At 40.1% G+C, this 25,697-nt stretch overlaps 1 protein-coding gene across 4 annotated transcripts in view; it reads right to left on the reverse strand.

The window, feature by feature from the left end:
• Positions 1 to 282: 282 nt before the first annotated feature.
• The window catches only part of mtmr14 (myotubularin related protein 14), a 46,712-nt gene continuing 21,297 nt past the window's right edge, over positions 283 to 25,697 (reverse strand). The window contains exons 14-20 of one of the 4 annotated variants that reach the window (XR_003840709.1): positions 23,750 to 23,820; positions 23,474 to 23,532; positions 22,923 to 23,049; positions 17,729 to 17,905; positions 7,774 to 7,964; positions 6,959 to 7,082; positions 4,907 to 5,032 (exon numbers count right to left, since the gene is read on the reverse strand). Coding sequence is in view for 3 of the 4 variants with exons in the window: in XM_029501140.1 (XP_029357000.1) it covers positions 3,072 to 3,252; positions 4,829 to 5,032; positions 17,729 to 17,905; positions 22,923 to 23,049; positions 23,474 to 23,532; positions 23,750 to 23,820 (819 nt within the window). In the remaining variant the exon portion in view is untranslated. The other 3 variants (XM_029501140.1, XM_029501142.1, XM_029501141.1) reach the window with 3 other exon arrangements.

Here is a 25,697-nt window from a genome sequence, read left to right on the forward strand (position 1 = left end):
ACTGGCTAGACATTGGAGCAGCTGCAGTGAGTGCACTGAGATGTTCAGGAGATCCTTTCTGCCCATTGCCATTATGCTTTTTAACTATAATAATGTCTGTATCTGTTTTGTTATATGTGTGAGTTGCTGGATGCCTGAATGTCCCCCATGGGAAAGAATAAAGTACTTCTATTGTGCTGTTCTATTCTAATGAGTAAACCACAAGTGCTAGTATAACACTGAGTACTGACTCCTAAAAGAACCACCTATACAAGAAAGACATACAGTCACATATTTGTTTTTTCTCTTTAATTAGAATTGCTACTTGCTGCTTATTTTTCCTTTCCTTCTAGCCACTCAATCAACAATTAAGCACAATTTGTAACAAAATAAAGGTAGACTTTCTTAGAAATGCAACAACAGTACAAAGAAACTCATTTGCATGGAAAAGAGCAGAATGTGTGCAATACAGCATTTCAATAAGATTCAGGATACAAATTAAAAGCTATTTGTAAAAGAAACAAAAATTCACAAATGATTAACATGCAGATCCAGTGAAAAATTATATATTGGTATTATCTGAGGAGCATGATATGTAATTCAGAAATAGATTTTTTTATTATAACCATTTTTCTTCACTTAATGATAAGGCATTTATGCAGGTGTCCTGTGTCTGGCTGCTTATCAACTATAGTCATACATTAACAAGTATTCCATAACATAAAATCAAATTATAGGAGATTGAATGTCAAGTCCTCTTGAGGAAAGTCAACTGGACAGGAAGATATGGCTATGCCTCAGGAAAGTATGCCTAATAATAAAAGAATCTAAAGGCATGCTAAATTTGGAAGTAAGAAAAGGGGCTACCATGGCTTTCCTATAATGTAAAAAATATATTTACCAATATGTCTGAAACTACCAGATCTGATCAGCACAAATCTGGTTTGATTCCATACTTGTACATAGCAAGATAAAAATCCTAAAACTGAGTTCCCTTACAATTTTGAATTCCTCTTTTTATATTTCTGTTTTGAGTATGGCTTTGACAAACTAGATGTTCCTTGTTTATTACTAAATGTTGGAGGTGCTTTAGAGTGACCTAAGCTTTTTTCTCTCATCATTGTGCTTTTTTAAGGTTAAACTCATCCTGGCTGTTATGTGCACTCACTGAAATTATATCATTGTCAACCACAATGAAAAATCTAATCCCATCATCTTCAGCCAGGAATTTAAGCTAAAAGCTACATTTATTTATTTATTTTTTCCCTGGCTCACTCTTCTGGGGACAATGCTAAATGTGTCATTTGACTCGAATTCCTTATTTTTAACTTCCTGACTAGAGTCCAAAAGAGAGTCTTATCTTACTTCATGATAACAAAGACTTATATGCAGCCAAGGAACTGATTAAAGGAAAAAAGCTTCATTGCAAAGCAAACGCTGTTAATACTTTACAATCAAAACATGGATAACCATTTGGCAGAAAAGCTGCCGAGCTCTTAAAAGAAGTTAAATAGAAAATACACTTAAAACTGAGAAAGACAGAATCGATATCTCATCCAGTGCTACCAAAGATAACAAAGGCACAACAACAGTCCTGAGGTACAGCAGCCGTCAAAATCATAGCTTTAAACAAAATCTCTCAACAGAATTTTGTCAAGAAAATGAAAAGCATGGATCTACCAAACAGTTGCCAAGTAAAAATGTATGTCCAAGTTTACCTGAAAGAAGGTGCATATGTTTTTGGATAGCATGCACACAGGATAATTAATGGGCAGCATTTTCAGAATTGACAGGAATCAAGTGACCTTTCTTTGAATCTTCCAAGAACAAACATAGATAAGGGTCTCACATCTATTTTCATTTATTATCACAATAGTTGTGAGTGCCCCTTATGGTACTCTGTTGCTGCTACTGAAAAACAAAGTTTTAATTGATAAGGATCGAAGTAGAGGATATAGAGGGTTAGGGTTAGGTGAGGTGGAAAGATGAATTGAAAATATTCGGCACTTCCTTGGTTTCTCTTTCAAAAACTGTCTAATGTGATTTTTTTTGTCCCTCTAAGCGATTTGATGATTTAAACTAAATGTATAAATCACCTAAACCTTGAGAGTTAAAGGATATGATCTGTTTGTTTGTTTTTTTCCAAAACTATCTACCAACAACAAATAACAAATAGCAACACTGTCAAACAGTTTTTGTAATGTTCCAAAACATACTTCTCAGGTGACAAAATGGGCTGGAGCTTTTCTCTTAAGCTTACATTTTACTTGTACATCTATCACTATTTACATCTTGCATTCAGTATGTTGCATTCAGCTGCTTGCAAGTGCACACCTTTACCCCCATGGTTTTTGCATGCCAGCATGTATGGCAGCAGCTATTTGCACCCATAAATAGTTTTTTTCTTTCGAAGTTGCCATATTAGCTTGTGTTGAGCATACTGGCCCACAGTGCTGAGTATTCTACAACTGATTAAGATGTACTTGTTTTGAATATCTAATTTATCCTTAACCTCCCAACATATCAATTGTTAAACTGATAAATTAATCAGATTTCAACGTACTGTGCCGTATAACAAACCAAAACATTAAGAGCAGTGTTTTTCGCACCTTCAACATGAACTTGAACTGAAGAAATTTCTTGTGCTCAGATCACTAATAATGAGCAGCATAAAACAAGAGAACTGAAACATATATTGGACAGTTCCTCTCTAAAGGCTTTGAAAGATGTGTGAGCAGATAAAGTAAGAACTTATTAAGCAAGTATATTCTACATTCTGCCAGTAAAAAGCACTGACCCCACATTCTCAGCCATTTACATTTCAGCAGCTAGAAAAAATTCTATCTCCCTTCCCTTTTTGATGCTGTGGCTGAAAACAAATCCTTCCCTGAATGTGACAAATAAACTCAACAACAAAGATTTAATGTCAAGACAATTTGGGAAAGCATAGAAATTAATAAATCCAGGGCAAGTTAAAAAAAAAGTGAATAACCTGTTATAATTTGGCACTTTATTGCACTGAGTCCAGATACGTTGAACAGACTAGAAAGATGGAAGCAAAAGAAGAGTGCCTGAAATCACATTGAGAGGGTTCAGACAATGGTGTTCGTGCCTCGGAGTCCAACCCCACGAGCAAATTGCTCCAGTAGGCCAGAAATGGCACCAGAGGGGCTTGGCGCTGAAGATTTGAGCCCCACAGTGGAACTGTAGGCTGCCAGGAAGATTTCCCGGACTGCTTCCAAACGGGCCTGACGCTCAGACGGGAAGGGACAGCTGGAATAGACAGAAAAGGTAATAGGTAACACATATCTATATTAGTTTTTTTTTTTTTTCATCAAATTGTGATGGCTAGAACGCTCGGTTAGAGCATTTAGAAATATTGCAACTTTTGTGGGGTGTTTTCAGTCTGCAGTGGTCAGTATCTATCAAAATTGGTCCAAGGAAGGAATAGTGGTGAACCAGCAACAGGCTCATTGATAAGTGTGGGGAATGAAGGCTGGCCCATGTGATATGATTCAAGAGGCAAGCTACTGTTGCTCAAATTGCTGAAGAGGTTAATGCTGGTTCTGATAGAAAGGTGAGCACCAGCCAAGGTGCCCATGTTGCGCACTGCCGAAAGCACAGAGAATGGGGCCATAAGCATCAGGACTGGACCACAGGTTAACGGAAAAAGGTGGCTTGGTCTGATGAATCATGTCGTCTGTTACATCATGTGGACAGCCGGCTGCATGTGCCCTGCTTACCTGGGGAAAACATGGCACCAGGATGCACTATGGAAAGAAGGCAAGCTGGCAGAGGGAGTGTGATGGTTTTGCAATATTCAACATGTACCACCTACCTAAACATTGTTGCAAATAGCCTTTAATGGAAACGGTATTCCTGTGGATGGACATGGCCAATATCTACAAGATAATTTGCCATGACACAAAGCAAATTCCTAAGATCTTGATCTCATTGAGAATTGTACGGGATGTGCTGGACAAACAAGCCTGATCCATGGAGGGCCTACCTTGCAACTTACAAGATTTAAACAATATTAACATTTTGGTGCCGGATACCACAGCACATCTTCTCTGATAAAGTTTGGTAAAGCCTTAAAGGGGCAGGGCTGTTTTGGTAGCAAAACGGGGACCAATACAATATTAAGCAGGTGGTTAATATTTAATGCCTGATCAGTATATACTCTCGTTGAATATAATTGTCAGTCCTTTTGTTCTAAAACACTATTTCTATATTTCATTTCATTTTTTGTAATGAAAATATGGCATGTCAGAATATAATCCAAGTCTGAGTTAAGATTTTGAGAAAAAGGCCATTGAGTAGTAGTAGTAGTGAAACCCACAATGACATATATAAATGATGCATGTTATTGGTATTTCAGGTCTACAAACAGAGCATTTGGAAGTTCCAGTCTGTCTTTTTTTTTTTTTTTCAAAGTTTCAGAATAAAAGCTCAGAATAACTTGTAAATAGAAAAAAGCTAAAACAAAAGAAAAAAGAAAAAAAAACCAAAACCTTGGGACAGGTTCCCTTACCATCGCAGGGCTAACACATAGAGAAACGCAGGGTTGAACAATCACTCACACTCACACTCATACTTACAGGCAATTTAGTGTCACCAATTAACCTGGACCTGGGGGAAACCCACAGAAGCAGGGGAAGAACAAGAAAACTTTACACAGAAAGGTACCTGGCCCCGAAATCAAACCATAAATCTTCTTGCTGTGGGGCAACAGTGCTAAACACCATGCCGCCATGCCGTTCCTGCTATATTTGACCAATTCCAAAATAAATTCATTCATAAATGCTGAATTTGATTTGTTAAAATTGTTAACAAAGTATTTACTTACATTCGTCCACTAGTTCCGTCATCTTTAAAACTGAAGGGTAGGGGGGAATAGGCAGCAGCAACAGCAGATGATGTAGAAGAGGCTGAGGCCAGTGGTGGGGGGAAGGGAGTGCTGTCATGGATACTGCCACAACCTGAAACTATTTGCCAACTTCCATATTCTGTAGAGAGAGAAGAACTTGACCGAGTGTACTCTGCTGCTAACCTGAGGTGGGGAAAAAAAAGAATGCAGGAAAGAAAAAAACAATAACTCAGCTTATAGTGTTGCATGTTGGTCATTTATGCTTATGCTCATAATCAACTCTTTACACTGAATTGAATGTATTATCATTATTTCATTTCTGTGATCAGATCTAAATATAAAAATAAGGTAAAGAGAAAAGGTGGAGCTGTTAGAAAGCAGCCTCACTTTCTAACAGCATTAATCATGAAGTTAATATTGCATATCACTGCTATCATTGGTGCTAGCTCACTAAGTCTTTTATAGTAAGAAAGAACTCCTGCATTGCCTTGATTATCACATTAATCATAGAGCACAATAGAGCACATTTCATTCATTTCAAATCACTCTTGAGGAAATACATGCCAGCTTTATGTGGCTTTAATAAGTAGTAGCATATAAATGATGTGGTTAATATAGTTTGATTTGACAAATTTTTCACCACCAGTATCAGTTTTGGGTTGAGCATCAAAAGCCAATTTAAATTTGGTTGGAAGATGGTTCCCAGCAACTGACTCATCAGAAATCATTAAGAAACTTTTATTGCTGTTTCTACGCTGGTTATTGTTCCTGTGTTGAGACTGCTAGTGCAATATGGTGGCTGTTGGAGCCATTTGTTATTCTTTTGTAATCTTGTTTAAACATTAGTCATTTATTTTCATTTGTTTAGTTCAAGTTTGGACTTTAAGTAGACTCATAAATACATAAGCATTTCTGTTTATTTGATTACTTGTTAATGCTTTTATTTTGAAGGTGTCAGGTAACTGGGGCAAATCAGGTGAGTAAAAAAATAGAGGAAGGAAGGGACAGGTGAGCCAGGCACTGGGAAGGGTTTTGGTTTTTTACCAGGGTGAGAGAGGCAGCAGTTTGTTTGCTCTTTGCTAATGGAAATAAAACCACATTAAATGTATTTTTTGCCTGGACAATGGCCTTTTTCCTCATTCCCTGAGTGATTTAAATCCCTTAGTGACTCAGTGGCCATTTGATTTGAAATTAGCTTAAAAATTAAGTATTTTTTTTTTTTATTAGTTTGAGAAAAATAGTCACAACATAAAGAAAAAAAAAAAAAAAACTTTTATAGTGAACATTGTTGTGAATGGACCTAATTGAATCTAGATCAAGAAGGACTGATGATTATCGAGCTGACAGTTACACTGTTGTCTGGAGAGTTTGTGGTCTACAGCAGACAACGCACAAACGTACCCATCAGGATCGGAATGTAAGAATGTGTCGTAAAGACTGTATTGGAAAACAGCTTTGCAAATGCATGGTTTTGAATCAGTGATCCAATAGAGGAATATTGGGAGTTTTGAAAGTTTGGCGTGTTCATTCATAAAATCTCTTACGTGGATCCATGCCTTTGTGTAACAAATGCTGTACTGTTTCCTGGTTGTTGCAAATTAAAACCTGTGAAGCATACCTTGAACGCTGTAGTGGTTAATGGCTTAGTAAAGCACTGTTGTGATTCAAGTTTTTTTCACAATATCTGAAGTTTCATCAAAAGCAAAAGGAATGTCTAATTCCAAGGCCCAAGCTTACAGCAAAAGGTGTGGCCTTCTATATAAACATGGTTTAAAAAAGAAAAAAGGTAATTGAAATGCAAACAAGCAAGAAGGAACATGGAACAAATGAGTGTCTTGATAAAATCCAATGACAATGATAATGCAGTACAATCTCAGCGGGACAATTTTATTCAATGCTATGCGGATACTGATGCCATGCATGAAGCCAACTTAAGTTTGAATTTGCCAGAAGATAAAACTGAATTGCAAAATACATATTTGATGCAAAATAAAAAATAATGTTTTCTGAGTTCATTAAAAATGCGAAGTGTTGGTTGCCTGATGGTGGTCATTCATATGTGCAGTCAAATATCAATATATAAACCTTGTGATGACTTGAATGACAAACCTGATGAACTAAATGAGGATTTTGATGGCATAAATCCAGAGGAAAGGGCTTCGGGCATTTCCCATCGCAAAGGAACGTGATTTCTGATCACAATCTCATGTATCAAAGGTATCATCCACCTCATCTGCAAGAATAAAGGTGGAGGCTGACAAAACAATACTTACGGAGCGCATTTCTGCATTAAAAAGGACCAAAGAGGAGGAACCTCAGCAATCAGCAGATTGAATCCCTGGTGGTGATTTTGTTCCAGAAATGGGTAGGGAAAATTTAATTCAGGGTAATAAAACTGACCTTAAAGCTCAGGCTTTCACTGTCAGACATAAACAAGTGGCAATAACACAAAGTAACATCAGACCAAATCTCCAACTAAACAAAGCACAAAAGGTCCATGATAATCTACGCACAGGATGTGAATGTTATTTTAATCTGGCAGGCAATGACAACACCTGCAATGATATTGTGAACATGCAACAACAGAATATAACTGCATTGCTAATTCAACAGAGTAACAACCAGTGGAGTATCGCATGAGGATACATTTATTGAGAGCTGTATTGTCCCCGAGTTGTGCCAATTATGTTTTGAGGAGAACTGAGGGTAATGCAGCTGACCATAACTTTTATGTTAATGACTGTCTGATGTACATGGCTTCTGAGAAAGATGGAATTCAAATTGTCAAAAACTGAACAGCTCTCTGTGACAAAGGTGGATTTAGTCTCTAGAAATGGGTTACAATTGCCATGCTGTGTTGATGTTAATTCCAGGTGACAGAGCAACAGAGGTGAAACTGCTGGATTTGAACACAGATCAATTACCTGTGGAAAGGGCGCTTGTACTGCAATGGTGTGTTGAGTCTGACAAGTTCATGTTCAGAACTCTACTCAAGGAGCAGCCGCAGACCAGGAGGGGAATTTTGTCTGTTGTCAAGTTGTTGTTTGATCCATCGGGATTGGCCCCTTTTGCCATGTCAGCCAAATTAATGCAGCATGATCTCTGCAGAAGAAACCTGAAGTGGGATGAGCAAATTGGATTGAAGGCTGAGGAATTTCTATCACATGGAAAATGGATTGAAGGCCCAGAGTCCCTTTGTTTGCCAGAAGAGGAGTGGCCTGTATTTGACATTAAGTCAGCCGTGATACCTGCTGATGATATAAAAGTCAATCAAGAATCAGCAATGTATGCCAGTGTTAAGCACTCAGAAAGTCCCACAGAACATCTCATCGACTATTTCTCATCATGGTGGAAACTGGACTCTGTTGCCTGGTTCCTTGAGCTTAAATATGTTCTTTTGCATCTCAGCCAAAAGAGAGTGACAAGAACGCAGAAGCTAGGATTTCCGTCCAGCAGAAGTTTGGCGCTTTGTTTTATATAAAGTATAACTTCAAACTTGGGTGAATGAAAGTCGTAGTTTCAAATCCAAAGAATGCCTTCGCGAGTTCCTGAAGCAAGAGGGAGAAATTTAATTGGACAAAATTCACACCGACAACCAGACAACACCCGTAGGTTGGCCCCCAAGAAATAGAGAAATAAGAAAACCAATTTGTTTTCACCAGGAGCACAAGTGGTCCTGGTTACCGACTATTTACCGACTGGTGAAAACCAATTTCCAGGAAAGAGAAGAATAATTTGGACATTAACTTAATAACCAAGCCAATCACACAAAAGACAAGCCAAACCAATAGCCACTTCAGCCGAGGACTGGTCTAGCTTGGGAGGGAGACAAAGGACCTCAACGCGGCCGCCCTTGTCGGATAGCTCATCTGCCCTTTTCGTGGCCAGGTGAATCACCAGCCTTAAGTAAGGTTGCGCTTATCTGCTCTCCCAGCTGGTTGTTCTGAGTGGTGCGAGACATGACAACAATGTTGACCCAAATTTTAGCTTCAAACCCTCCCAAACAACATTCTGTTCATTCGCCCAAGTACTCAAGTTAGTCACCAGCTGCTTGATTATCATTGTCATATCATGTCATTCCATTTACATATCAGCGCTCCCCTGTTTAATTTAGTTTATGCCTTGATCTGCACCTGTATATAATGAGCACGCTTTATCCCATATAATTAATAAAAAAAACCCATAAAATAAGCCATTATTACACTCCTTCCTTCAGTAATTTTTCTTAAGCCAATCCATCCAGTAAAGAACATCCCTCCCAGATTGAGACTTGATAAAAGGCAATAATATACATATACACAACCCTAGGCACAACAATATCATTCTTTCAAAAGAACTGCATGATTTTACGTGATATCCATATCCACCAACAACTGGAACATGCTGGTAGAAACCACATGTTGCACAGGCTTCAACAGAGATATTGGATAATTAAGACCTACCCTGCTGCAAAAAAAGCAATTACAGAATGTGTGGTGTTTAGACGAAAGGGCTCCCTTTACAAGATCAATGGGAGCTTTAACACACCAGCAGCCTCATATCAAGGCAGCATTTGGGAACATCTGATCTGTTTTCTCAAGAGTACGTTATGAAAATGGACAAGTCCCCAGTGTTTTCAGGGAACACCTGTCTGTCTCTCTCTGTTTGTTTTTTTTGGGTCGGTGTTGGTTTGGGCATGGGTCAGCTCAGCTCATCACTTCTCCCAGTCTGCTCACCTGCCTCTCATCAATTCATCTGCCTACAGTATATCTACCCCAGCTCTCCACCCACTCGTCGCTAGATCGCTGTATCCACTTCAGTGGTAGCTGACGCTTCAGGCCTCTCACATATCTAGAGAGCTTTATCAGTTAAGTTTATCATGCTCTGAACTGTTGTTTCTCTCTCCATTACTCCCGGACCACCACTCGCCTGCCTGCCTGCCGGCTTGCCGGCTTGCCAGCACTCCAACCCACTATCACCTGCTTACTCCTGCCTGCCCTCTGCATTCTCCCTGACTTATCTCAGCCCTCCAGTTGTCTGCTTTGGCCTGCTTCCTCCACCATCATTCCCCACTTACCTAGCAATAAAACCTGCTTCATCCAAATCAACGTTTGGGTCCACATCGCTAATCATAACAGAAAAATCTGGCCAACATGGGCCCAGCAGACTTGGGCAATCCCCACCAGTTCACAGATAACCTTCGTCGGGCTCTTGCCATCCAGGAGACCCTCCTGGGAACCGTGACGAAGTTCCCAGGGAAGTTGTGGAGTAATTAAGGGAGCTCATAGCCACTGTGTCTCAGATCGAGAGTCATTTCAACCCTGTCCAGGCCCACCAATAACCTTTCTGCCTCTGGACCATCAGCACCTACTCCACCTTCTGGGGGGCCTGCTTACCTTCCAAGACAGCCTCATGTTCCTGCACCGAAGCGCTGGGGACATGCAGTTGAGTTCACTACATTAGCGGCTGAGTTGGAGTAGAATGATGAGGCACCCCCGGGGGGCTTACTTGAGCGGACTCTCGCCCTCCAGCCCCACACTCCCTGGAAGAAGAGCCAATGCAGCTAGCTCGGGCCCGCCTGTCTCCTACAGAACGTCTTCGGAGGATTAATGCTGGAGTCTGTATTTACTGTGGCCGAGCTGGTCACTTCCTGGCCTCGTGCCCTCTCCGGCCAAAAGGGGTGACTCACCAGCAACAGTCAGATTCCTATTGAGTCAATGTACCCTTCCTGTGTATCCCTGGACCCCCTTACAATCAGATGCTAGGCTGATGGGTTCTCATCATCCGCTTCTGATGGCTTTGATGGACTCTGGAGCTGATGAAAACTTTCTGGACTCAAATCTTGCTTCTCAGAGACACAATCTCCACATTGACTGGTCTCCTAGCAAGGTTGTCAATTGCAATTCATTCTACCATTCCTCCTGTCGTCAGTCTGCTTTTGCCCCTGTCCAGGCTGCGGGGCCTCTACCTGTCACTAAAGCCCCAGATCTGTCTTCTGTCCCACCCACCTATCATGACTTGAGAGAGGTGTTCAGTAAACAGCATGCACTCTCTCTGCCCCCACATCGTCCCTATGACTGTGCCATTGATCTTCTCCCTGTAGCCCCACCTTCTTCTGGCCATCTATACAACTTGTCCTGTCATGAAAGAGAGACAATGGAACAATGCATTCATGACTCCTTAGCTGCTCGTATCACAGACTGCTTTCAACAATCCCCTTGGCCATTTTTAATACTTGGTCATGACCTTTGGCCTCACCAATGCAGCCGCACCTCCGTCGTCCATGCCCTGGTAAATTATCAATTGTTGAAAAATTTCTCAATTGTTCTGTGTTTGCGTACCTTGATGACATCCTCATCTTCTACTGGGACTTGAAGGAACACACCTTGCATGTCAGACAGGTGCTCCAAAGATCGTTGGATAACAAGTTATTCATCAAAGTGGAGAAGTGTGAATTTCATGTCTCCTCTGTGGCATTCCTGGGATACATCTTTGAGAATGGGCAATATTAAGACCGATCTGGTCAAGATTCAGGCAGTGACAGAGTGGCCCAAACCTGCATCCCTTAAACAGCTTCAGCAGTTCCTGGGGTTTGGTATCTTTTACTGCAGGTTTATCCAGGACTACAGTTGTGTGGCCTCCCTTCTCACCAAACTCACCTCATCTGCATTGCCCTTTACTTGGACTCCTGCGGCTGATGAAGCCTTCATGGATCTGAAGAAGCGTTTCACATTAGCTCCTGTCCTCATCCACACAGACCCGTCTCATCAGTAAATTGTGGAGGTGGATGCCTCAGACACTGAGGTTGGAGCCGTTCTTTCTCAGCGTGCCTCGTCAGACCAAAAGCTCCGCCCTTACACTTTCTTCTCTCACCAGCTGTCCCCCACCGAGCATGACTTTGATGGAGGAAATCAGGAGCTGCTGGCATTTAAGCTCGCCTTTGAAAAATCGAGACATTTGCTATTGTGCATTTCACTGTGGGTGTACCTGTGCCTCCACATGTGACAAATAAAGACTCTTGAATCTAGAGGGGGCTGGGAATCCCATTATAGTTTGGACTGATCACAAAAACCTGTCCTACAGTCAAGCTGCCAAATGCCTAAACTCCCGTCAAGCCCAGTCGGCACTTTTCTTTGGTCAATTTAACTTCACCCTCACCTACCACCCAGGTTCCAGAAATATCAATCGGGAGGCCCTTTTATGACAATACGTCAACAAAGAGGCCCCTACCAACCCTGACACCATCCTACCCTCCTGTGTGGTGGCGGAAGTTACGTGGGAGATAAAGTCTCTCGTGAAGCAGGCTCCACGGACTCAACTAGAACCATGTACTGGCCCACCAAATCACCTTTTTGTACCAGATTTGCCTGTCACCCTGAAATTAGCTGAACCTTGTCCCTCCTGAAGCAGCAATATCTGGCGGCCTTCCATGGATGCTGATACCTGTGGCTTTGTGTCTGACTGCACTGTGTATAATCGCAGTAAGGCCCATCGACCAACAGCCGGTCTGCTCTGTTCCCTGCCTTCTCCCTTCCTTATTTCTTTTCTGTCTCTATCAGATATCCAGAAGACTGGAGAATCTACAGATAGAGAAGATGTAGAAATAATAGCTCCCTTGTAAAAAGAGAAGTAATTGTGGGCTATATTTCTCATTATTAGGGGCCAGAGTGTCGGAGCTATTTGTTATTCTTTCGTAATCTTATTTAAACATTATTTGTTTATTTTCATTTGTTTAGTTCAAGTTTAGACTTGAGGTCCATAAATACATTAGCATTTCTGTTTATTTGATTCCTTATTAATTCTTTTATTTTGAAGGTATCAGGTAACTGGACCATACCAGGTGAGTTACTAAATAGAGGGACAGGTGAGCCAGGAACTGGCAATTGAAGAACAGGAATTGTCTTTGAACAATGGACTTTTTAGTAAATCCCTGGGTGATTTAAATCTCTTACTGACTCAGTGGCCGTTTGATTTGAATTTAGTTTAAAGGATTTTTCTTTTTTTAATTAGTTTGAGACAAATAGCCACTACATTGTCTAACTTATTTTGTGCAAGGTAGGTGTTACACTTAACTTCAAGACAACACATTTACTGTATCTCATTGCATTGCAAAAGATTTTGGATGTAAAATTTGTGCAGAGAGACAGATTCTGGAAAGTTAGCTGCTAACTGCTGTGAAGACTGGTAAAATGGGTCAGTTGCATCCCCAGGTTGCTGTTACTGTAACGTGTTGTAGCCTCCATGTTAGATACTATCACTCATTCTTTCATCCCAGTGCACAGTACTGCCCTAGTAGTTACATCATTGTGCTGTGAAAGCAGTTTGCTAGATAACACTAATTTGTTTGGTAAGCATTGCGGAAGACCACCCGTTTACAGGTACTGCTTTTTTTTTTTTTAGTTTTGTATTTATTTGTTGTGGTTGGAATTATGCAAGTGCACTAAACACACAGACTGTACTCAGTCCCTCCAGGATCTTGAATAGTTTTAGATCTTTTTTCCTGAAACTTTGGAAACGCAACAGCTGATTTGGAAGATTGGAAAGCCACGTTGAGCACACACTGCCAGGTCTTATCTGGCCCACAGCTTGGCAGTTGGGAGACACACCAATCTTGGCGAGCCAGCCAGGAGGAAAATGGGAGAAAATCCCCAGCCTGAAAGCGGACTGCTCTGCCCGACGGAGGACACTGTCACTTAATGTAAATAAGCCTTTGGGGTTAACCTGAAATTTTTTTACGTTATAAACTCCTTTGGAGATCAGAACAAATTGCTTTTAAAGTTGTCCAAAAAAGAAAGCTCATTTGAGGCAACAATAAAATTACCACCAGAGGTTTTAAGGACTGTGCATGCGCAAACCATGTATGAGACAATAAAATTTCTTTGATCTAAATCAAATATTTCAGACTTGTGCTCTGCTGTCAGTAAATTAAAAAAAGAAGATACAAACATATATTTGAAAATGTTGTTTCGAATTGGCATCCTAAGATTTTTTGATTATTGGAGTGAGAAACAATCATATCAAACAAATGACACCTTTGTTTTATTTTTCCAGTGTAGTAGATGCTTTAACTGTCAGTCGGCTTATCATCTGTTTGTGCTTTACTAGGTGACCCACTAAATTTGAAAACTGATATCCCCCAGTGTGGATACTGCCTTCGAACTCTGAGTGCTGTTGAGCAATGAGAGGGAAGGGACTGAACAGGCGCTGTGGGAAGTTGCCATCATGTATACCACCAGCCCTCTCTGAGTACCACTGTTGCGTGGAGGGGGAGGGGACAGCACAGCTCATTGGTCATAACTCACTAAGTGTGGTTAACTTACCATAGATGGGCGAGCACGCGTCTGCTGGAGAGACAGCAGTGTATAAATAGTGTAAAGGTTGGCTGTAAATATATGCTGTAGTAGAAATAAGGGCTTGATTAGAAAAAATGTATGTATGTGAAGTAAATTGTGAAATTGAAAAAAATCAGAGCTGGAGTAAGTAGAAAAAGAGCCAGAGGAGAGTAGAGCCCTAAGGAACGTGAGGGGTCATTCAGGCACAGAGTTGCAGGGATGGAGAAGGCATAGTGGAGCCTCTCGTGTACTGAGTGATGTGACAGACAAATTGGAAAATAGAGGCTTAGACTAATATTTAGGATACACACATGTGGCAGAATGATCAGGCTCTGCAGATGCAGTGCTGATGCAGGATTCTCTGACAGGTTAACATCCATTAGCATATTACAGCACCAAGCTGGACAAAGTGCAGGGTGGCAGCCCTGCTATCAGGGTCTGGCAGAGGCAGTGTTTGCATTTCAAAAATCCCCTTCTCATCAGGGGATCTGTTGGGCCTCCTTAAAAAATTTAATAAAGAGTTTAGTAGAGACCTGCTCTATATTTTACATTTATGCTTGATGTAACTTTGTTATGATTTGACGCTATACAAATAAAATCTGATTTGATTAGATTTGAAACAGAGAGGGTTTCAGAAGGGCTGATGGCATTCCAATAACACATGGAGAGGCCATTTCCCTGTTTCGCTGTTACAAGCCATGCAGCTCCCGAAATCAGTAGCTGTCATTAAGTGTTCAGCTCACCAGAAAACTGGCACCTTAGAGACTAGAGGTAACAATACAGCTGATGAGGCTGTTAGACAAGCCGCTGCACAGGGGACCATGGGACCCCTGATAGTGGAACAAGACTCGGCACCACTCACAGATATACAATCAGTCATTGTCGCACAAAACTGAGTTACTCCCCAAGAAAGAACCAGGTGGTTAAGACGAGGGATAGTCATGAACACACAGGATGGCCCACATAAAGGCCTGTGGAGGGGCCATCAATGCCAATTTGTGCTCCCATTGTCATTGGTGCGGTTTGTAATACAAAATGTGCACGAAGGTCATGTCTCTACCTGGGAGATACTACGGTACATCCGTATGGTGGTCACCATACTTGGCTGCCTTGGCCGAAAGGGTATTGAGAGAAGGCTCCATGAGCGCAGGACACAATGTCAGAAAAAAATCTTTCACTACCATAGCACATATTGCAGTGCCAGAAGGGCCGTTCTGATATTTGATGATACATTACATAGACATGACAGCACCCCTGAGAGTGAGGGATATGAGGATATGTTTTAGTGGTTGTCTGCTGATTTAACAGATGGATAGAGGAAGCCCCAGCCTGGAGCCCAGATGTAGTTTCAGCAGCAAAGTTTCTGTGCAGAGAAGTGTTTCCGAGGTTTGGAGTTCCAGATATAATATCCTTGGATAATGGGCCTCATTTTGTGGAAATAGTGGAAATTTCAAAATGACTTTAAAAAGGTTGGGAATTAAACACATACCCTACCTGATACTGTTGCTGAACAGGTTACTATATGGACCTGCACATATTAAAAAGTCACAAGTCTCAAGAGTCAAGAGTGACTTGCGATAAAATCTGCACAGTCACATAATTATCCAATACTCAAAGAACCCTATGAGATACGAATGAAAGATATTAAGATAATCACACAGGGACAAGACAATCTCACTTTATGGAAAGGTCTATCCTGCGATCTCACTTCATACGACCAAGTGATACCTCAACCAGAAGAGGTAGTCATAGCATACACTGACAAATCCATACCAATCACTGATCATTGCAATGGATACTGTAAAATGTTGCTAACTGAGGGTGAGACTAAACAAGTGATCGCAATAAAATTAGGGGTACTCATCCAGTATTCCATACATGACAAGATAGCACATTCAGGGTCAGTAAGGGTTGACCATAAAAAGAGTAAGGGAAGCATATCACAAAGGTAAAGGAAAATACAGACTGGATGATTGGCATACCACTCCATGAATTATGAAAAGGGAAGACTAGAAAATGAAAGAAAAAACTGGTGGAGAAAGAACAGCCTTCCAGAGGGTCAGTACACAATAATATATAACCCCACAGTTATACGACTAACGTGTCCTCTGTTTTGTCACCAGATGATCATAAAAGGAAACTATGGTACTCCACCGCCAAACCCATACCCGCTGGCTACAATGTAACCATAGGGGGAGGTCATGGAACACTTAACACCCAAGGAGCAGATGGAGGCGAGACTGAGCCATGCCTAAACAACCTGTATCATACTGGTCCAGATGACTGGACCAGTGGTAATGCACAGGACAGCAAGCCAGATTCAGACACCTCAAGGGACCATCGAAACTAACAAACAGCGAGAGGTCCCAGGCCAACTGCATGAGGAAGGGAGACCGCCGTTAAGGACAGCCCCTTCAGAGAGTCGATGCCAAGCGATCAATCCCCTATAGATCAGTACAGGACCACCCCCAGGGAAAATTTATGAGGACAGGAAGCTTGGAGACGAGGGAAAAGTGTAGATAGAGGGTTAAAGCTCAAAGAAGCATATACATAGGGGAACAAAGATTCATTCCTCAATGTGTTTGGAGTGTGCTCTCTGGGTTCTGTCTCCGGGGTCCAAACCACTCATGCTGTTTGTTCAAATACTTGCTGTGCTTTGAATAAAACTGCAACCTCAAAAGACTCTGAAAACTCAGATCTTTTTTTCGAAACTTTGGAGGAACGCAACAGCTGATTTGGAAGATTGGAAGACCACATTGAGCAGCACTGCCAGGTCTTATCTGGCTCAAAGCTTGGCAGTTGGGAGCAACAACAGAAATAGCTGAGAATCTTGTTATTTCATTAAATTAAGAACCACCTCAGATGTACAAAAAAGGTGATGCCGCCAAACAATACAGAAATGCTGCATCAAACTCAGCTATGTCTATGAATGTATTATGGAATAACACTTAAAAATGTGTTCAAAAGTACAAAACTTTGAGCAAATACTTTGGCCTGAGAATCTTCTAGGTTTGCCACTATGTTTGTGTGAAACATCAGGAACATGGTCTTTTGCAGTAATTTTGGTTGGTAATGGTCAGAATGTTACGGAGGGGTCAATTGGCATTATCCAAGATGCTCTGCATCATTCAGTTCATGAGTCTCTCCCCAACAGTTCTGAGTGAGTCCAGACTCCTACAAAGCACAGACCTAACCTTTTAACTACCTTGTCCAGTCTGCTTATGTTCTTGTCTGACATGAGTCTGAGTATGTTGTAACTTTTCAAGTCACGATTTTTTTGTTCATAACGGCCATGCTATTTCTGTAAAATAAGCATTTAACTTTTCCTTTTCCTTTTTGTCCCTCAAAGACCTAGAATTGAATAATATTTAGGAACAGACATGAAAGGTGGACTTAGAATCACAGTAAGAAATTAAACATGATCATATTTTTTTTCCAGATCTGCCAGATTTTCAATCAAGCACTATTCCTCTGGTAATAACACAAAATTTACACAACTGACAAGTGTATGGATAAAAATAAAATGTAATGCAAACTTAGACCACATGATGACATTGCATCAAGTCACCTTCTCCCAGGTACAGCCAATGGGCTGCTCCCAGTACGTGTGCCAGCGTGCTCTGACTGGTTAGAGGAAGAGGAGCTAGAAGACCTGGCTTCATTTAGTGGATGTGGGAGGCATTCGTCCAATGGGTTCTGCTTATTCCAAACCACCATCTGTGGAGAGGAGGTGGTGCCTTTTCTCCTGAGAAGAAAGGAGAATAGAGCATCAGTGGTTGTGATGTTATGAGACTGAAAATATCAACAATTGCATGATGTACAACAAAAACAAAATATAGTTGGCTATACTGACTGGAGTTTGCTTTCTCTTGGACCATCATATTACTCAGGATCTTACAACCAAATGCAAGATGTAAGTCAGTGGTGCCATGGTGACGGCCCGCGGGCCGGAACCGGCCCGAATGGACATCACATCCGGCCCGGTTACAACAGTGGTTGAGAATTTTTTTTTTAATATATAAATAATAATATGATACAATATCAACACATTTAAATCTACTTTTCTTTTTTGATTCTTAATGGTTTTAAGTACAATATTAATTTTTAATTCATTTCCATGTAATCCAACAGTCACTCGCTCGTGCCCGTCTCTGTTGCAGCGCTGACGAAGTGATGTTGATTCCAACCAAAATGGGGTTCATGTTACAAAATGTAACATGAACCCCAATGAACATTCCATTAAGTAATTCCATTCATTTCTTAGCCATAGAAAGATGGGTTTCCCTAGTGACTTAAAGTTTGAAGATGTACTGCTTTTAAAGTTGCCGTTATAAAATACAGTGTGTCAAAAAAATTTAACATCATTTGACCAATAATTTTGGCAATTATTGTTAAAATAACCTCAAATTTTCACTGAATGTATAGAAACAGATCAAGATTTGATATTTAATGTTTCATTTTTGGTATGTTTTCAGGTTGATCCATACCGTTCACTCTCAAAGGTGCTGGTGCACTGTGTGGGCTATTCCCTGGCTGCTCCCAGGAATTTTGCTTACCACGAAATGGGGTAAATTACCATAAAATTGGGTTTCAACTTGCGTAGCATTGATCTAGTTAGAAGATCTAGTTTGTGCTTGTTCTTTGTTTATCAGCATCTTAAAACCCATTATCTAACCTCTCGCTCAGCTTAAAAATTCTTGAAAAAGCAGGTGCAAACCAATTATCTGAGCATCTGCATTGGAATGGCTTTTTTGAAGTGTTTGAAGTGTCAGGCTCATAGCACAGAAAGAACACTGGTAAAAGTTACCAACGACATTCTAATGGTTTCAGACAGCGGATTGGCCTCCATACTTGTCCTGTTAGATGTTAGTGCTGCATTTGAAACCACTGACCATGATATTTTAGAGACTGGAACATAAAAATTGGGCTTAAAGGAACTGCACTAAACCGGTTTAAAGTATATTCATCACATAGATCAGTTTGTTCATTTTAGCAATGGCTCTTCCTCAAGCACTATGGACAATCATGGAGTTCCAAAAGGTTCGCTTTTTGGACTAATTCTTTTCCCCTATATATATATATACACACACACACATCTGATTGTCATCTGACAGTTGATGAATCATCTCTGCTCCATGATCATACTCAATACCTGCTACTGCCATAGCTACCATTAGTTATCTTTAAACAGTATTAATAATTTCCTATTGTCACCTCTGCTGAAAATGACATCTTCACTTACTTCTAACATTTACCAATATACATTTAGTGGTACTACACATTAATCACTCCTTACGTCTGTATAATTTGCATGTATTTATAGTGCTGCTCTTGCACTCTCTGTAACCCTTCCCCCTTTAATCTCCTCCTCCCCTTCCTACTTTTCCCTCTTTTGCTAACCCTCTCTTTTTCCCTTTTCCTCTCTCTCAACTGAACAGGTTGAGGCAGATGGCCACCCTCTTGAGTTTGGCTCTGCTCAAGATTTCTGCCTCTTAAAGGGCGTTTCTCCTTGCCACTGTTGCAAAGTGTCTGCTTTTGGAGGGATTTAATGGGTCTCTTAAAATAATTCTATAAAGTGTTTGCTCTTGACTTGCCTAATGTAAAGTAAAATAAAATAAAATAAAATTGATTTGATTTGAGGTAGTCTCTCTTAATCACACCACGTGGTCCAGGCAACCAGTTTGATCAGTACTGTGCAGCTGTGTCAATATGTTCTTGGACAGACTGGTTTTAAAAAAAACATGTTTGAGCTTAAAGCGGTTAATAAATGCTTGGTACCAGAGCACCTTTGGCCTAATCAGCCCATCTACGACTGCTGCAGTTGAGTTAGGCAATTTCAAAAATATCTTCAGTTTTCACTGCCGCCAGAAGTTTTGGCTAAACAGTAACAGTGCTACTCATGGTGGCAACCAGAGGGCTTGCAATAGAAGGCTTAGTTCCTTCATTGTGCAATGAGGGAAGCTGTCAAATTGAAGAATTGGACAATTGGGTCTATATGGACCACAGGTGTGTTGAAAGGGAAAATGGGCACTGATAGAGCAAAACATCCTCATATATGGGAGAGATTTGAGGAAACTATGGAGATGGAATTTTGATTGACCTTAAGGAGATCCAGGCAAACCATCTGGTGTTCCAGAAAACTTCTCATGCATCTCATGGGGAAACCCTATATGGAGAAAGCTAATTTTATGTGAGGTCAATAAAGGATACAGGGGACCAGGAAGGTTGAGTCTATATTTATATATACATTTATATATTTGACTAGGATGTTTTAGCATGCACAAGGACACTTCGTAGCCATGTGTGAAATGGTTGGGCAAGCACCTTAAAGTCTGAGGTCACAAGGTCTTTGCTGGAAAAGAGGGATTGGACTCTTTGTGCTGGTTATGAAGTTTCTGCCCCAACTGAAGGAGGCTAAGTATCTCATGTCCTTGCTTACGAGTGTGGGTAGCATGGTGTGAGAGGTTGACAGGCACCTCAATGCAACCCTAGCAGGAAAACAATAGCCACCAGACCATTATGGTAAAGACAGAGTGCTTGGTTAATCAGTAAGCATGAAATAATTATTTCATAATTGTCTCACCATTATTTTTTTTTTTTTTTACATAATCATGATTTCTTGGTTTAACCACAATTAACCACAATTCTTTAGGGGTGGTGGGGTTTATTTTCATGAGATGGGTCAAAGCATGGTAACTCTCATTTGCATCCATCACATGTTTCCAGGGTCATTGTGCATCATGCAGCACATCAAAACAACAACTGTCCCATTGGAGGATGCCTCGCACATTGATTTACAGTTACAAAGTCAAATCGGCTTTCTAACGTGAACAATCCAAAGAGAGTTGGGTAGTTTCTTGAGAAGCGGTATTGAGAAATGCCCGTAACATTAAGATGGAAAACGTTTGGTTTTCACTGGAGTTTCCATTTAGTGTTGGTAATCAAGAAAGAAAGAAAACCACTGTCCCACTGGTCCAGTCATAATGTAGGGAGTCTGCAAGCCCAACTGGTTTCAGCTAAATTATGATTGGACGATTGATTATTTGGGGAGGTACTAGACTGCTTTCAGCTAATGCATCATTTTGACATGGAATTTTGAAAACGTGGCACGAGATGGGGTTTGTTTCTAAACGTAGTACAACTTCTCCATTGTGGGATTATTTTGGTTTCAAGCCAAAAAAAAAAAAGCCAAGATATTGAACGCACGTACCTTGAAACCCTAACCCTCCATGAAATGCTGTGCTGTTATGTTATTGATTTTCCTCCCGATGCAGCTGCATACATAATGTATTCACCCTTTGCTTTTTCCCCAAATTCACCTGTGTCCACCCGGTTTGTTGCATGTGAATTCCAGAGGGTGAGTGTAATGACGCTGTACTGTTCTGGCTGGGTACTAATAATGCGTTAGCGTGCATTGCTTTAGCCACGCATAAGCTAACGCTTGTTGGTGTGTTGACTGTACCTCGTGTGAGGTGACTCATTTATGTTATGTTATGTTATACTACCATAACTCTAGCAAGTTAAACCAAACTTGAACAGGACATCTGTACCTATGTTCAGTGGCCGACTTAGCCATTTGGGAGCTCCAGGCAAACAGTGATTTGGGGGCCCCTGCATCTATCTAAATATAGAGAGGGCATTTTGGAGGGCCCCAAAGGGCCTTGTATGGGGTCTGGGGCTGCAGGCGAATGCCTGGTTTGCGTAATAGGACGGTTCGCCTCTGCCCGTATTCTTTAATGGGAACACCACCCTACACCTTGCCACTCTGACCAGCTGAATCCCTGGAGACATTTTCTCTCCTTTTTACCCAGTGAGGTCCAGCCTCAAGCCAGAGGAACTGAAAATGCTTGTGTTTCTGGCCCAAAATCTGCCTGACAAATGACGGTTTTTTTGTTTTAAATAGCCCACCACCCCTACGCCCTTTTTTTTTTTTTTAAGAGGACTATATATTTGTATTATTATTATTATGATGATTTAAACTGTTCGTTGTTGGCACTTGTCCATATACATGTTTAAAGGGAAAAGGGAAGAAACAAACAAACAAACAAAAAAAAAAACAAACTCATTGGGTTAGTAGAAAATTTATAAATCTCATTGTTCAGATGTGCTCCTTTGATGCAGAAACATGATCCATTGAATCAAGAAGTCATGGTTTCTAATATTGGACAAATGAACTGGATTTATAGATTAAAAAAAACAAAACAAACATTCCTACTTGATTAATGGTGCTCACCTTATGTTATTCAATAAGGATTGGTTATAAATTTGTGACCTTGGTACATGAAAGTTATGTTTCCCCATTGATTACTGATTAGCTCACTAAATTGATGGTGTTGTTAAAACCTGGGCTGTGGCTAGAATTGAAGTATATCTCTTAACTTTTCATACTACTATTGTGTGGACTGGCTTAACTGAGGAATTGTTGGATGATCGCTGAAAAATTATGCACACGTCCTAAGCAAGGGGGTAATGATCTACCCACCCATCTTTCCCTATCAACTTGATTGTTACTTGCTAACTAGCTTAGCCCTATAGCATAAGGACATCCATACATTGTGTTGGCATCTGGTGTGTGGTCAAATTTATAGATCCTTTATTCCAGGCAATGTTTTGGATCAAATGTAACAACTTGGCCCAACCATTACACCCCCTATAATTTTTTGCTAAAAATGACACATATATTGTAATCTCAGTTGTTATTGACGAGAGATCAATTAAATGATTTTCTTATACTTATATCCTAGAATTTATTATGTACCAACCAGCTGGAAGCCTGGGTTTGGGTGGAGAGTAGGTCCACGTCATTGTTGAGGCTGGAGGAGCCCACCTCCTCAGTAATGAGGGAAAATTCACTGCTCAGACTGGTCACGCTGCCACGATCCCTTAACTCTGTATCCAACCAGAAAAGCAGAGCCCTGTAAGTTCAGTATGTATTACTTCTTCTCTAAACAACAGGAAAACATCCCAATGTTTCCATAAGCCAAAACAAACAAACTGTTTTGGATTAAGTTGGATTAAGATTTGGAAAAAAAATAAAAGACCAAAAAAAAAAAAAAAAAAAAAACAAAAAACAAAAAACAAAACTATTGACTTTATGCTGACTATGGAAGCAGACATTTAAGTGAATTTTGCAGAGTTTACCACAACCTTTTGATCCAAACCCTCTTAATCAATTCAAATGTTGAATTCACATTAATTAACAGTAACAAGTAGCACTGACTTCTAAAAATAAACACTGTTGTAACTCATTCAGTAGAAATCATTTGGAAGTTAAATGAGGTAAATCCATCAAAGGTCTGTATGAGACACTAACTTAACTGGCAGAGCTCTTCCCCAGTGAAATCAATGTCTTTGAACTGGGAGTTCTTCCTTCTAAAAGAAATGGAAGAAATTATGAAATAAAGATAATAAATCAAAATGAGAAAGATTAATGGAAACTGGATTCACACATTTGACATTTGCAAACATAAGCTAGTATGAGAAAGGTATTCCCTGTAAGAGTAAAAATATCTGACCAAAGATAATTACAGGTAGCTACAAAAAAGACATATATAAACTTGCACAAAACATAATAAATTGCAAAACACACCTGTTTTTCTTAACAGCAGAGAACTTCTCTGAACCAATGTGCTTCAAAAAATTGAAGCAAAAAAAGAAAATCTGAGGGAGAAAGAACAATTTTGATCACAGAGGGAAGCATAGCATTATTAATTTACAATCAGGAACAAACAACAGCTAAACTATATTACAGTGACTGCCAGCTTAGAAAGGCAGAGAAGTCTGTAACCACTCATTCTTTTGTACTAAGGCTACTCTGGATTTCAATATTTATATTTCTGTTTCTTCTTTTATAGATTTCCCCCTCTGTGACTAATAACTGTTGGTGTAAATTAAATAGTAACCTGTACATTAATCTGCTCTAGTTGAGGACATTTTGTAGCCCCTTTTACAGCCTGTTCAAATCAGCTTTACTCTGTGTCACTCTTCTGTAAAAAAGGCAGTCCTAGAACTGGATAAACGTATGTTTAAAAGGGAGAGCCAGACAGAGACTAATGTTCGGTTCAGTATAAAAAGACAAAAGAAGCACAAAGAAGGGTCTTACAGCATAACTAAGGGATCTCTGTTTTAAAGAAACTGAAGACCATGACATACTGGATTTGGGGCATACTGCAATATATATATATATATATATATATATATATATAGAGCTGTGAAATAAAATTACATTCAATTTTACAGTTAATAAATAAGGGAACACAGTGGTTGACAAAGTACAGATTGTCTTATTTGGGATTTCTGTGCTTTGATTTCTTTATCTTATATTGCTATGTTATGTACAAACCATATGTATGTTTCACCACAGGCTTTATAAGACTCCTGTACAAACAAACAAAATAGTAGTAATAGTATCTATCTTTGATCTCTTAAAACAACGATCTGCAAGTGAAGCTGCAATTTCATTTTGCTTGTTTCCAAATGACTGCCATCACTTCTTGACACAATACAGTAATTAGACAAAAAGTTGACCTTCATTAGTTCAAAATTTCACTAGTTTTTGGCTTTTGTTCATTGCAATCTCAAAAAGTGACCATAAGAAATGTTACTGTTTTATTGTCTTGCTTTGCCAGTTGAAATATGAACTGACACATACTATAACATCCGGCTACTGTCAAAATGTTTTTCATTTATATAATTACCATGAACAAGTGGAATTTTATAATGCATTTTCTGCTGAACTCTTCCCAGTCTGCCGTGTCACACGCCAGGGGTGTCCACTGTCACCCCTGTTGTTTGTTATTGCAATTGAGCCGTTAGCATTGTTTTTGTGCCAGTAAAAACAATTGATGGGGATTTTTAGAGAGGGCCAAGAACATAGGGTCTCCCTATATGCAGATGAACTCTTGATTTACCTCTCTGACTCCTCCCACTCCCTATCATCTGCTCAAACATTTGGCACGCTCTCTGGATATAAAATTAACTTTTCCAAGAGCAAGTCAATGAAGCAGCGTGTTCATTATCATTCAACACCTTTCAAAGTAACTTCAAAATGTATTTATGTTGGAATCAATGTGCCAGACATTTTTTTTTTTACTTTTTACAGAGAACTTTCCTTTTCTCATGACAAAAGTTGAACAGCTCTAAAACGTTTTCCCTCTGTCAGTAGCAAGATTAATTAATTCAATAGAAATGTCTTTCCTCCCAAAATGAACATATCTGTTTCAAAATATTCCTGTTTTCAAGGATCAAGTATTTTTGGTAAGCTGGACAGCATTATTAAATCATTCAATTGGAATCATAAACCTGCCAGAGCTGGGAAAGGCCTACTGACGCAGCCGAAATGCTCTGGTGGCATGGCTTGCTCAGATTTCCAATCCTACTATTGGGCATGTAACATCCGACCCATGTTGCATTGGCTATACGAAGACCCTGGTGCTGATGCACTTTTTTTTGATTTGTGGTTGTTGTTGCTTTTGTTTTGTCTCTTTTTGCCTGTCAGGCTGTTTTATTATACTGTACTGAACTGTTGTTTTTTGTCT

This window comes from Echeneis naucrates, chromosome 5, assembly GCF_900963305.1.
Source record: "Echeneis naucrates chromosome 5, fEcheNa1.1, whole genome shotgun sequence".
NCBI classification, from domain to species: Eukaryota; Metazoa; Chordata; class Actinopteri; order Carangiformes; family Echeneidae; genus Echeneis; species Echeneis naucrates.